Genomic DNA, 14,767 nt, shown 5'->3' with positions numbered 1-14,767 from the left:
AAGACAGCATGAAACAGGCACTAAACTGACTTAACGTTCAAAGATTTCTAAAGAACATCAGTCAATGCATTTTTTTTCAACACTGCGCCTAAAGGAAAATCTTCAGTTTACTGCAAGTAAAAAGTTTAAATTCAATAATATATCTCAGTTATGTCAGAGTATTGACCCTCTGCAATTCGCAGAATTCCCTGACCTTAATCCAGCATGGTATTTAAGCATGAACTTCATCTTAAATAAGGCATCAGTTTTCAAACTCAGTGGAATTATTCATGTGCTTAAAACCAGGCACATGAACAAGCGTTTTGCAAAGCTCCCGCTCCTGCCCTTCTGCTGCCGGTTATCAGTTCCCATTAGGTGTGTGATTTTTTCATATGGCACTAGGCAGCAGAAAAATATTAGAAAAGGAACAACGCTGTTATTAGAGGGAAGTCTGGGTGGTGCTCGCTCATCTGATCTTGTATCATTTTTCTGCCCTGTCACCTCCTCTACAATTTCCTACCGAAAGCATTTGCTCCACATTTCCTTTTCTCTCTTGAGAGTGTTTCTATATGAAAAAATATCCGCTTACCTATTTGGCTTGGACAGGGCAGGAGCCGAGACCCGCTGTGACAAGCCCGTCCCTCATTTCCTCATCACTATTGACCCAGGTCTGTGTCCTCTTGGTGTGTTCGTCACTCAGGCCATGGTAATGGATGAGTCTGGCTTAATTCTGAGCTCGGCTTTTCCCTTTCAGACCCTGCCTCCCTCAAAGGATGAGTTTTAGGTACAGCCAGATATATAATGAAACAAACCTCAATGTGAAAGAGATTACTCCAGTATTACCCCAATACAAAGGCTCCTCCACCAATATATATAGACCCCAGAAGAAGAGACAAGAGCTACAGGTATTAGTTACTTCTGTGTCAATACAAATTATTTGCACCACGACTTGAACTCACATAATTTCTTTAAGGTAGGATTTTAACCAAAGTGGTCACATTGAGAGAAAATGTATTTATAACCGGGACTTAAATTGTTACACTTACATATAATATTGCAAAGTAAGGATTCTGATAATGAAGAAAAGGTGTCCTTCTTTCACTGAGTCTAACTAATCCTGGGGTGGGGGAAGTAAAAATAGAAATATTTTTATTGACTTTAGGCTTTGCCAAAGCCGCATTTGCTTATATGAAGATCATGACCAGATTCTGCTTTTTACAAACACAAATTTAACTCAGCAGTCTTCTGTGTGGGGAAAAAATTGCAAAACCAAAACCCACCAGACTACAGAAAGACTGCGAACTGTTTCCTTCTCCCATTAGTTGTTTTTCTGCCAATATCATGCAGCATTTTATTTGTTTGCTGACCAGATGGCTGAATATTTTCAAACAGGAAAAAAAAAAGGCAGCCCATAGCAAATAAGACATTTTTAACAATTTTTAGCTGAATCTTCATCAATATTCAGCTTTGGGAATGCTGCATGTTTTCATTACTATTCCATTTTTTGGGGGGGAAAAAAAGAGAAAAAAGAGACTGATGACACCTGTAACATCAGAGGGAGGTCATGTTTGGGAGGTTTAGCTCAGGGACTTCTGCTTGATTTGCAGCCACTTGTCTGAGGATAGGACCATGCCCTTTGTGAGTGCTTAACATATTATGTGTCCGAAATAACCCTGTTCATTGAAAGAAGCAAGATCTTAAATCACAGCCTGACAAGAAAAATATGTAACTGTATATTCTCATGAGGAAGCCTGATCCAATATTGCCCTCTTGGGTTGCCTACAAGCCCACAGAGTCTGCTTCCATTGCAAGAATAACTAATAGATAAAAGCAAGGACAAGCTAGCAGCCCAAGGCAGCCTGAGCTAAGCAAATGATGGAGAAAATGCGTCTTAGATTTAACTCAGCCATCGGCTGCATTCAGCACCTAGACTCTTCTCTGCACGCATGCTGCTAACCCCATTCAAAATGACCTCCAGCATCAGGGTCTAACCAAGCCCTGCCCAGTGCACACTTCTTCCCAAGCCCAGATCTACCCACACGGCTAAGGCAGCTTTTTAGGCAGCTACAAATCCAAATTTATTAGCATTTCTAGCAGCCGGATGGTGCCTGGAGCTACAAGCTTCTCTGTCATGCAGGACCAAGGCTGAGGTGTGAGCTGGGGGGTGAGAGCAGTAGGCAGAGCTTTGGCTGCAGCTCCATTAAACCCTGTCCGGGGGGCAGAGTAATGTGTAATCACAAGGGCTGTGTCAGTCAAATAAATCAGCAGCGACTCATCAGCCCACAGAGCAGGGGAAGGGCAGGACAGGGAAGAGAGGAGAGTTTTGCTCAGGCACAGTTCCTTGCTACTGATTGTACCCGCAAGATACCGTCCAGTCTACAACATGAAGAAAGAAATGCAATCATAGCTGGTTTTCCTGCAGTCAGCCTGGAATCGTGCATATTGTCAGCAATCACGAATTGACCACCCGCCTTTGGAAATTAAATCCAAATACAACGTCTAGCACACTTGACAAACAGGTGCTATAAATTACAAACTGACCGTTACATGCAAGCTTACGTGTTAGGTTTAATCCTGCATATGTCATAGACAAAAATTTACACTGGCATGAGCTTGTTGTTAATTATTCCCTGCATAGGCAGGGTCTCTGCTGTGTGATAATGCACCTTTGGTAGGAAGCCGCTACAAGGCAAAACAATAAAACTCTTTACTCAGAAATAGCTCTCCAGAACTAAGGACCAAGGCTGTGCTCCTGCTGCATTTCCATTTCAATTCAGCATTTCAGAGGCAAAGATTTAGGTCCCTTCTCCGGTGTAATTGGGTCATTGCAGAGACCTCGCTCCTCCACTGCCATGTCCCAGCCTTATCAAAACACCTTCAACCTTGTAGCTTGTGTAACATCTAATTTAACCAGTTATAGTAAGATTAATTCCACTGATGGGTCCAGATTCATTTTATTTTACTAAAAGTTGAGCACCTACCTGATATAAGCCAGAGTCCCTCTGTAGTCAGTGGAAAAAGGTTGACACATCCAGCAGAAAAATCACACCACCCTTTCAGGACGGGAAAAATTAGTCTCTGTCTTGACAACTAGACATTTAGGTCAGACTAGATGCCTAACTTGTACAGCTAAAAGTGAGAAAAGTCCTTTCATGGTATGAAATGCTGGTTCTGCCCAGCGCTCAGCTACTTCCACACCACCAGGATCTGATGCTTGGGCTACGCACGGACCACTGGAGCAAGTCTTCAGCTCAAACTGATCTTCTGCTGACCTGGAGGAGTACAGGGTAGTCCTCCTAACATGGTGCTGTTTGAGTAACTGTACTCTGTTGTAGCCATCCCACGACAAAACTGCCTCCACTCATCTTCATTGTCTAACCAGAGGATGACTGAGGGAGCTCAACCACAGCTTCTACTGCAATATCTCGTCTCGTGCCAGCTTTCATGGCCAAACCCATGCCAGGGAGGCCACTAATAAACCTGGAGGTGATCTGGACAGTTTGAGGACCAGAGCTGTTTAGATCTGTCATGTTTAGCAGGCTAGAGACTGCCTATGAAAGCAGGATGTCGCCCCAATAATTTACTTTTATTTCCAGCATGCGTGGTGCCACTGGGTCTCCCCATCAAACTATCTACAGTGTAGATGCTAAAGCCGAATAATGGCAAAGTTTGTTAATTGAACTGTACTTTCAGTACTGTACAGGCACATAAAGGCTCCCAAAACCTCGAGTCAGGCATCATTGCTTCTGCCCCATCGAATTCATACGACTTATTTAAGTGCCACAGGACCTTAAAACACTACACAACTTACCTCCAGTTCATTTAACTTTCCAGATTTTTGTTTTCAAGGTTCACATTTTCCAACTCTCCTCTGCAATACTGAAGAGCTGAATTATTTTTCTTTCCCCCTTTTTTCAATGAAAGCCGTGATTCCTATATAACCACATGATGAGGGTTTAAGGAAATCTTTTCCCTTGTTTAGCAAAGAAGTTCAAGAGATTAGCAGGTCAGTATTGCCATGGGCAATGCTGAAAATCAGCTTTTCATTTTTAATTTAAAAGCTGGAATTAAAAAGCGATGACTCTTCAGAAAAATACAGCAAACATTTAAGTAGGGCTGGCTTTAAGTGTAGTTAAAAATACTGCAAAACAAAAAGATACGGGAATTGATTCTTTTTACATTATGGCCCCTCTTAGCTGGGGTAAATGGGAACCGGATCTCGATCACAGCTATTTCAGTAGCAGTGCAGGGCTCGGTGCTGAACTATTTGTGATATCAGGTCTGTGCGTCCCTAGAAGGATGCCTTGACACTAACAGGACATGATGCTTTGGTGCAGGACTGAGCAACTCCTCTGGATCCCCTTCCTCTCGCCGTGCAGAAGCTAACACAGATCACAGTCAGCTTCCAGCCGAAAAAAAAAGGAGAATTGAGAGTCCTGGTGAATCCTATATTGAGCATCAGAAACAGACGTTAATCAACAGAGTCACCCTGTCTGCTCTTCTGGAAGAGGAGACAGTTGGCCTGGGTTCAGCTGTTACTTGAGCAGCTCTGGGGGAGATGGTCATTACCTACTAACCAGGACACTTGACATTCATCACAAGGCCAGACGAGCTGCTCATCAGCAGGTCTGCAGGTCAGGTACTTGCCAAGAGAGGTGCGGTGTGAAGAGCTGAAAGGTTTTTCCGCTGCAGTTCTACTGAGCAGCCTTCCCCCAGCATCCCTACGATGCACATCAGCTCAGATTCCTTCCACATAAGCATAAATCCTGCTGGTTAGGGCCCCTTTCAAGATGTCTGATTTTTTTTTTTTTTTAATGGATGAAATAAGACCAAACAAAAGAGAGAAGTAAAGAACTGTCTTGGGAAATCTTTCTTTTTCTTCGTTTGCTTTAAGGAACCAGAGAGCGGGAGATGAAAAGCAGCTAACCAGAAACAAGCAGTATTTGATCAGCACTGTTGACCTGCCAGCAGGAGGGAGCCACGGATATAAAAGCCTGGAAAAAAAATCATCAGTCATCCGTTTCTGATGTACATCTCTCAAAAGACGTGGCACCAGCCCGATGTTTGTATAAAACACGGATGGCCTGTGTGAAGATCTTCCTTTGAGAAACTTCAGAGAGTAAGTACAAAACCAGAAGGATTTCACACACCACAAGAAACACTATGAGAAATTAACACTTTAAGAGTCAACAGCTGAGGTCTAAATCACCTTTACCCTCGAGTTTGCCACTGAAAGTCACCACTTCAATGCACTCTAGTTTTCTGGGACAGAACGAACAATTTAGACACTGATTCCTCTACTATTAATTGTATACTGTACTTTATCAAGCCAGCAGCAATTATGTTAATGGCATCTTCAGGTTTTGCACTCCCCATAGCATCTTCCTCTAGCTTCGTTATCTGATGCATTTCAATTTTCTGACCATATTCATTACATCAAAAAGACCTATAAGCCGGTTAAGCAGGTTCAGGTCCGTTCCAAGCTCAGAGGGAAAGTTCACCCTTTTCCCAAAGCAGGGGTTTTTCATCAAATTGGATTATAAGATTAGCATCAGTAACCACATTGGCAATTATTATAATATATAGAAATAGCTCTGGGTAACTAGAAGAGGGCCAGGGATCTGTCCAGTGTCGTGGATCATCTCCCCCTCCTTACATGAACCTCTTCTCCTGATGCTCCTGTACTCGGCAGGAGGGGCATATCCTTTTAACCAACCCCAAGCGCCCTGAGCCACTTTTCTATGGATTATCCCTGGAAAATCTTTGTACCTATAAGGTGGAACAAAATCTAAACGAAAATTGAGCTTCCCAGCATTTTCACTGCCAAATAATAAAGTTCCTATCATTTTTCGTAGGTACTTTCCAATAATCTTCAAATATCACTATCTCTGTTACATGTCGTATTTCTTGACCATAAAACACTAACAGATAAGAGAGGTTATTGCCGTATCAGCAACGGAAAATGGGGTGAGTGATCTGCCCTCTCTTTGTAGCAGTAAATATTCTCTGTTGAAGAAATTTTCTAGTAGGGAATAGCCCTTCATCTGAATTATTTTTCTTTCACTGAAAACCTATCTTACAGCCAGCACATACCCCTTTCCTTGCAGAGAGAGCACTTGTATCTCTGAAACCAGAACAGAGACCTCCACAACGGAGAGCAACAATCCAGTTCTCTCACACTTTTAACACATATATCTCTTATTCTCCTTACATGAGGAAATAAAATCCTCTTGCCATTATCTCAGTGTAAACCCAGGCTAGCTCTATTTGACCAAAATTTTATGTTCTAGAACTAAAATAAGAGTGGACCAGCCTTGTGGCTGGTGGGTCTCAAAGCCCTCCCAGAGACTCAACACTGAGTCGTCTCTGCCATTCACCCAGCGAAACACTCAATATTTTCCTTTTTTTTTTTCCTCTCTCTCTTTTTTTTTTTTTTTTGTTTTTGGCAGGTTAGTTTTCAGCCAAATCAGCATCTGCTCTGACTCAGCTCCCAGTGACAGGATCACCAGCACCAAGGCTGGGGAGCCAGCGGCTCAGCTCCACGTGTCCTCCCAGATCACCTTAAATCAGCTGAGACCCCAGATCCCAAGCACACCGCGCTTACTGTCTGGCACTATTTATAAAAGTGAGCATCACAACACTTGTGAAATAAGGTCACTATTAGCTTTGGCTAATGTTTTGTAATTGAAAGTTTTGGCGTTTTTTTTAAAGGAGGTTATCGAGAAGAGGGTTTTTAACTATTCCTCTTCTTCAAAACTAGAGATTTTCTCTTTCAGAAGAATGAAGAACAAAATGTTTCCATTACCAGCAACCAAAACCTACAGAGATTTTCAGGTCTGGGATAACAGCTAAAATATTACCAAGGGGGAGTGGGAGGGACACTTTTCCAAGTAGATGTATGAATTAGGAAAGACATGGCCATTCTGGATACCAGCACAGGATCTTTGCAGTAGCAGCCCCTAGAAAAACCTTGGCAATGTTTGGGAGATACGTAGGACCTGTTCCCAAACACTCTCTCATTCCTATCTCAAGCATGAGGTGTTCAAGGCTGCCTTTCTTGATACCAACTGTTACCTATTCTCTACTTTTTAATTTTTTTTTCTATGTAACTGGTGCTTTCCACTTCCTTCAGTAGGTGTTGATAGCAACTATATATATGGCATAGGGGAAGCCTGTCGTGATGGCATCTCTCCATTGCCCACAGAGATGGGGCAGATGTGTCAGGAATCCCAGCAGAGCTCCTGTCTTCGCTCGCCCTCTCTAAATCTACACAAGCTACGAGGAACAAAGAGGAGAAAAAAAGAAGAAGAAAAAATCATCGGCTTTTTTATAGATAATAAATACTCATCCTGAGTGATGAAGTGGTGTTTGATGGTGGAAGAAATGCAACCTCGTCTTGGCTTAATGTCCACTATACTTTCGAATTTATGGTCTGTTATAGCAGTTTCCACTGTGCCTCATTTACTTATTCTTGAATCATTATGACCATGGCTCACTTTCCATTTTTTATACCAGCACCTGCCTCCTTCTCAGGTTCCAAATTCTGACACCTCACCAGTTTCTCCCCTGCCTGCCCCCACCTCCCGCCTTGGTTTGCCTACGTGCTGCGGTGGCGACGCTTTCTGCTGCGGTACCTGTGCCTCAGCATCTGTCTTCTCACCCCTTGTGCACCTGTTTCCACTCCATCAGCTTTATTGTCAGCAGTTTTATAGCATGGCGTTTTTGCACTTCTCTCCTCATCTTTATGACCGTCCATCACAGTAGCAAATGGAAGCTGCACGTTTCTCTTTTCACCTCAAAGACACAAGTCTGCATAGCAAGAGGTGATAAAAATAATATGACCTGTCTAGGAATCTTTCCTCAGCCTCTTCTGCTGACTATGAACTGTCCATAAATTAAGAGTTTAAGATCTTCCAGGGTGTTTAGAAATCAGGGAATACAACACTGAACCACTCCAGCAGCTGATGCAGATAGCTGCTGCTTTGTTGCCAAAATAGCCAGTGCAGATGCTCCAGAGAACAGGACAAGGGTACAAATAAGGGACAGCAAGGGAACCGATTTAGAAGGAGAATTCTCTCCTAAATGTTTAGCAATGAGCTAATCTCTGCAGAGATTTTAAGGGCACCAGAGACTAAATGAATCCCAGAGATCAAGATGTCCCAGAGGCGGTTTACAATTACATGGAAATAAAAAGGTATTACCTTTTAAGAGTAGTAATATTTAGCCTTTCAAGAGCACAAAAAGCCTTTTTATTTCTACCTTGTCCTAAAGATTTGCATCTCATTAATTTTCTCTACCCCATGCATTAACACGTGTTCTTCTTCCTCTTCCTCCCTCAAGTTATTCCATTTTATTTAGGCAGCACCACCCTCTGCTGTGATCGCTGTGTGCTTATTAACCAGTTAAAGCTCAAACACAACATTCACAGTTCCTGAGTATTAATAATTAGGCACAAAAACATTCTTAAATGTTTGGATTTTGGTTTTGTGTTTGGTTTATTTTTAATCACCCATCCAATATCCTTCCAAGACTGACACGTATCTCCTCTCCATCCTTTACATGGAAAGCCAGAACTTCACCTTGCTTCCCAGGCTGCTTAGTTTAATACATAGTATCTTGATTTAATATACTAATATACCTAAAATACCTCACACTTAACGTAGACACACCCCATTTTTTTAACTTTTTCTCATCATGAAAATTGACATTATTTCAATATACTTAATCCACTGACGTAGTGTCAAGTTCACGCTTCTCCATCCTCCTTAAGACTTCCTTGGCTTTGTCTTGCAAGTGATTTTATAGAAGATTTTTTCATTGTCCAAATAAATTTCTTCTATCACTTTTCTCTTCTCCAGAAGTATTCCAGCAGACTAGTATAAAAATGCTTTCCCTTATAGAAAGCATTTAGCATTACCCTTTCTATTCACTTAGTCACTTTATAATTCTATTTTTGGTTTACCTGCCTACCGAAATGGCAGGTAAACCATCCAATGTAGCAGAATCACATTTATCATCTGTATCAAAAACATATGTGTTTGTTCACAATCTGCTTAGTAACTGAGAGTCAAACAGGGTATTTGAAAGAAAACATTTTTTACCGCGGCTTGGATATTCCATCTCTCTCTTTGCAAATAATTTGGCTGAATGGAAAGTAAGAGAAGAGTCAGTGATTTTTTTTTTTTTATGGCTGCAAAAACAACAGAGAGAAAGGAATAATGAAATTAAGAAAAGATCCATTTAGGCTGAGTATCTGTTAAAACACCCTAAAAACGAAATCTGTTCATATATGGAAGAATCTCTAAGGCAAAGACAAAGAAGATTTGTTCAGTTGGAAAGTTTAGAAAAAGCACCAAACACTGGAAAATAAGGTGTAGCAAAGATGCTGTCTCCAGTGGCAGGGGGGTGGGCATGAATATCTCATCATTTCGATCATAATTGCTGAAAGTGAAATTAAGAACAGTGAAAAGCATGGGTGTCGTCAACTCCACTCAAAGTCAAAATTTATGCAACACATGAAACATTTGCATTAGTATCCCATTCATCACTGGCATAAGCAGAAAGAGTTCGCCAAGCAGTTATTCTGCTCCCACCGTCCTAATTTGAGTTAATCAAGTCACCAGAAGCACAAGATACAGCAGTGGGTCTCCGCAGCTTCTGCATCCCACAGGTACCACAGCCATCCAAGCCCAGAGCTATCTCCATCTCTTGGAGCTGCACCTAACTCACCTTCAAACCAGCTGCTGGCATCGCAGAGCTCAGCAAAAGCTCATGATGTGAACGGGCATCACAGCCCGGACCAAACACTACTATGCCAGAAGCTTATGCCTGTGTCAATTTACTCCAAAAACCCATGGGAACATTCATTCAAGCTGCTTGTACGTTTGGTTTGCGGCGCAAACACACCTTTCCCAAATCCAGTGTGGTGAACTACTGCAGTCCCTGATGAAAGAAACCAATGAAAAAAAAAGGTTCCTGAAAAGTGACATTGCTATGAATTATTATTTTTACTATCTATGTTATCAGAGCACCACAGAGCCTCAGGCATAGTCAGAGATCCCACCGCTCCAAACGCTGCATCAGCACAGAAATCTCACAAACCGGCAGATAACCATATTTCTCATAACAGTGAGGAAACAGAAAAACAAGCTGTGAAGGAAGAAGGAAAACAAGAAGTGCAGCTAAAGGAAAGATCCACTATAGATTCAAAATGAACTACCTGCCAGTGCATTAAGCCCTGCGCTTCTCAAGCCTTTTGGGTTAAAAACAATAAGACCTTCACCAAGAAGGGTTTCTTCCAACCGAAATGATTCTATGATTCTAAGTCTTCAAAGGGCTGTAATACCCTCTAACGGACTGTACTTCTCACTGACCAACTTCATTCCTGTCTGAATCTGCCTAAACCAGGGTCAGTCACAGTGAGAGCTATTGTGATTTTAACGGCAATACACCCAGATCACTCGAATGAAGCTGAATTAGGGCAAATGGCAAAGTTTGAGACCAACACATAATAGCCAGGTATCAGCCATGTTTTACATTAACTATTAACTTTTGTTCTTCCCTTTTGTAAATCAGCTGATCTGCTGCCCTGGTTCTTTGCAAGCTCTTTTTTTTTTCTTCTCTCCATCCAGACATGTTTGTAATTATATTCCCTGGGACATATGGTTGCATGGATGCACACACACACGCACCAGTACAAGTTGCATACAGCTTTTTAACCACTTGAGTGAGAATTATCTCTGTCTAAAAGAATATACAAGCGAAAATAAAGTAAAACAACATTGTCCATCATTCTGAAAAGAAAGCAAAAGCACTCAGGTCCAGATGCAAAGGCGCGCAGAAGCAGAGCTCAGGAAAGAATTTGCACACCTAAAGCCCAGTATGTAATGCTCAAAATACCAGCTCTACGTCTTTGGTACTTCTGCTGACATTCAGTTGCCACCTTTAACTGTCTGCAGAGGTTCCTTTTTTTAAGCAAAGAGTTTAGGACGAACTCTATAATAGAATGGCCTGTTTCCCTTCACTCAATAAAAACAGAGATAGGTAATTCAGAGCAGGTGGCTACATAAATCCTCCCCTCCGTGGATGACCAACATTTTGGAGAAACATGCACAAAACAGCCAGTGATTTTGGTATCCCCCTATTGCAACACTAACACTGAGCTCTGGTGCTGAGACTCTGCTACTTGGAAGACAAGAAGCAGATTCAATAGGCAAAGAGGAAATATTCCCCAGGTCAGGGATGCTCTCTTTCACCACAAGCAGGAGACATGGTCTTCTACAGCCTCAGCTGAGGAGGACCCACACTGCAATAGCTTCCAAGCACGGATCAGGAGCCTTCAACAGACGAGTGCTCCAACCTGGCTGCAGTCACTTACCCCCAGTCCAGGCTGGAGATATACAAATTATTTCTTGCTAGATGGTGCAACTGCAGTAGGAGAGGTAATGCAGCTTTGTTCCAGGAGCATTATTGAGGGGTAGGAGAAAGGAGATCAGCTACTGCCAACCCACTTGCAGGCTTCTGCTTGCCAGAGCAGTGCCTCGGCCACCAAGACCTGTTTGGGTAGGTGGTACTTAGCCTCACCACCCCTACACCTGGATCTAAAACACAGGACAGATCCACTTTCTCTTTAAAAGTAGCAAAGAGGATCACCCCGCAGTTAGGAGTGAGGATATAAACCCTGGAGAGGAGGGTCAGCCTTGGTCCCCTCCATCGGGGCTCCTTCTTGGCCACCTGGAGCCAGCCCAGGGCTGGGCATCCCTGTCCGGCAGCCTCAGTTCCCGCATCCCGCACAGCCCTGCAGATCGGTCGCTGCTCCCAAAACACCGAATCCCTCCTGTTTCAGGATTTTTACAGCAGAAGAGCGAAAGAAAGTTTCTCTCCCCATGTCAAACACACGGCTCAGCCTAGGGCACTCCGGGCTGACACAGGGGGGTCGGGACAGCTTCACCACCTGCCCTCCTTACTCTCCCTTTTTTGCACTGATTTAACGCCGTATTTAGAAAATCAGCGAGGCCAGCCGAGTCCCCCTCGTTTGGGGGGGGGCGGGCTCTGCTATTCCATTGCACTGGAGGGAGCAGCGACAACCCGAGGGTGCGGGGGGACAATTCGCGACCCACGGCTAAGGGGGCCGATCCACGCGTGATGCGGGAGGGGCGCAGAGACCCCGGCAGCACCGCGGCGGAGGCTCCTTCTCCGCGGGTCCGACCCCTCTGTCGTCCCACGGACAGCCCTGAGGGGACCAGCGACACCCAGCAATACCCCCCTCCTGGGCTGCCACCTCCCACCCAAGCCGGTACATCCCCTCCGACCTCCCTCCCGCCCCTACGGCTGGGGAAAACCCCCGGAGGAGGAGGAAAAATCTCACCTCTTCGCAGGGCGGCAGCTGCAGGGCGGCCGCTTGGCAGCCCAGCAGCCAGCAGCACACCCAGGCTGTTCCCGGGTACCCCCGCTCCGCTCCGGCTCGCCGCATCCTCATCCTCATCTGCATCCTCCGCCGCGCACCCCGTCCCCCGCCGCCCCCGGGGGCTGGGGCGGGGGTGGGATCACCGCCCCCTGGCCCTGCCGGAGATCTCCCTGCCCCGGCTGCGGCCGGCGGCTCGGGCTGCCCCTGGCCCTGCGCCCCGCCTGCAGCCGAGCATAACCCCGGGCGCTGGCACGGACCGCAGCGGCCCCGCCGGCTGCCCGCTCCCGGCAGCCGGTGCCGCTAAAGCCGGGAGGAGGGGCCGCAGGGGGAGGAGGAGGAGGGAGGAAGGCAGGCAGCGCAGGCGCACGCTGCCGAGGCTCGTCAAGCCCCGGCGTGGCAAGCGGGATCGCAGCTGCACCCCCCGCTTGCACCCCCACGACCCCAAAGGCGCTGGGGTGGGAGCAGCAGCGGGGGGTGAAATCCTGCAGGCAGCCCCGGCCAAGCTCGGGGGGCACGACAGCAGCGCAGGGTTGGACCCCCCGGCCCCAGAAGGCTCTGAGGTGGGAATGGTATCTGGTATCGCATCTGGAATATTGTGTCCAGTTCTGGGCCCCTCAGTTCCAGAAGGACAGGGAACTGCTGGAGAGAGTCCAGCGCAGCCACGAAGATGCTGAAGGGAGTGGAGCATCTCCCGTGTGAGGAAAGGCTGAGGAGCTGGGGCTCTTTAGCTTGGAGGAGACTGAGGGGTGACCTCATTAATGTTTATAAATATGTAAAGGGTGAGTGTCAGGAGGATGGAGCCAGGCTCTTTTCGGTGACAACCAATGACAGGACAAGGGGTAATGGGTTCAAACTGGAACACAGGAGGTTCCACTTAAATATGAGAAGAAACTTCTTCTCAGTGAGGGTGACAGACACTGGAACAGGCTGCCCGGGGAGGTTGTGGAGTCTCCTTCTCTGGAGATGTTCAAAACCCACCTGGACACCTTCCTGTGTAACCTCATCTGGGTGTTCCTGCTCCGGCGGGGGGATTGGACTGGATGATCTTTTGAGGTCCCTTCCAATACCTAACATTCTACGATTCTATGATTCTATGGTACTGGGGGGTGAAATCCCTCCACCCTGGCCCTGCTGCAGGACGCTGGTCTGCAGCCCCCAACAGCCTCCGCTTGGCTGCAGGGACCTTCGCATCCCTTTCCCTGGGCATGGCAGTGCCAGGCAATGAGGGGAGCTTGCACCCATCTCCCTGCTTCTCCAGTGCTTGGGATGTCCATGTCTCCTCTTAAGGTGGGATCCCACCATTTGGGATGTGCGGTGGACCACTCGCCTCCTCACCAGACCATGACAGCGACCCTCCTCCGTGGGATGGGAGAGTAGTTTCTTCGTGGCCTGACCCAAATTATTATTATCCCCAGAATGATCATAGAATCATAGAATAGTTTGGGTTGGAAGGGACCTTCAAAGCTCACCCAGTGCCACCCCTGCCATGAGCAGGGACATCTGCACCAGCTCAGGTTGCTCAGAGCCCCGTCCAGCCTGGCCTGGGATGTCTCCAGGGATGGGGCATCCACCACCTCTCTGGGCAACCTGGGCCAGGGTTTCACCACCCTCAGTGTAAAAAATTTCTTCCTCGTGTCCAGCCTGAATCTCTGCTCTTCTAGTTTAAAACCATTACCCCTTGTTCTGTCATAACGGGCCCTGCTAAAAAGTCTGTCCCCATTCTTCTTATCGAGCCCCTTTTAAATGTGAAGGTTTCCCCGGAGCCTTCTCGTCTCCAGGCTGAACAATGATGTAGATTTCTCCCTCGGTGGTTGCCTTTCAGTTCGGATTTTGTCTCCCCTTCCCCAGCAATGTCCAGTTACTCATTCCTCATGAAGCGTTTTACTGCCTCCGGCACTGACGGTCCTCTGCCTCCCTGTCATCTCTGCCAGACCTGCTCATTTTCCTGCTCCCCCTGTCTCTTCCCTCCCTTCTGCCTCCTCTTACCTAACCAGCAAAACCCAGCACAGACACAGCACTCCCCATCGCTAGCACAGCGTGTTCCTCTCCCTATTGATCTACCTTTTCGAACTCCAATACATTGCGCTTTTTTCTGGTACTTCTAATTTGTCGAGTGACTGTTTTTTGGCAATTTACTGCAATTCCTGCTCATCGTGATCCAGGTTTGACTCAGCCTTTATTCATCTCTTGAAAAGAGATGAGGAGTATAAAGGTAGAATCAGATCTTTGCCTGTGTCGTGTAAGCCCTCTCGACATCCCTGGCTGGTGTCATCGCTGTGACTGTATGCTAACACAAAAATGGATTAATTCTGTCATTTTATGTCATTTAAGGACCTTGCTGGAGGAGTCTGAAGGGACCTCTGCAATATTCTGCTAACAGAG

The 14,767-nt window shown here is 45.8% G+C and overlaps 1 protein-coding gene across 1 annotated transcript in view; it reads right to left on the bottom strand.

The window, feature by feature from the left end:
* Positions 1-12,616, bottom strand: part of ELAPOR2 (endosome-lysosome associated apoptosis and autophagy regulator family member 2) — a 104,363-nt gene extending 91,747 nt beyond the window's left edge. Inside the window, exon 1 of the mRNA XM_065633086.1 lies at positions 12,347-12,616. Coding sequence (XP_065489158.1) covers positions 12,347-12,469 — 123 coding nt within the window. The 5' untranslated portion in view covers positions 12,470-12,616. The remainder of the gene's footprint in view (positions 1-12,346) is intronic.
* Positions 12,617-14,767: the final 2,151 nt, after the last annotated feature.

Source organism: Caloenas nicobarica, chromosome 1 (assembly GCF_036013445.1).
Source record: "Caloenas nicobarica isolate bCalNic1 chromosome 1, bCalNic1.hap1, whole genome shotgun sequence".
Lineage (NCBI taxonomy): Eukaryota > Metazoa > Chordata > Aves > Columbiformes > Columbidae > Caloenas > Caloenas nicobarica.
The sequence above is the reverse complement of the archived record's forward strand: the minus strand, read 5'-3'. Positions and strand labels throughout refer to the sequence as shown.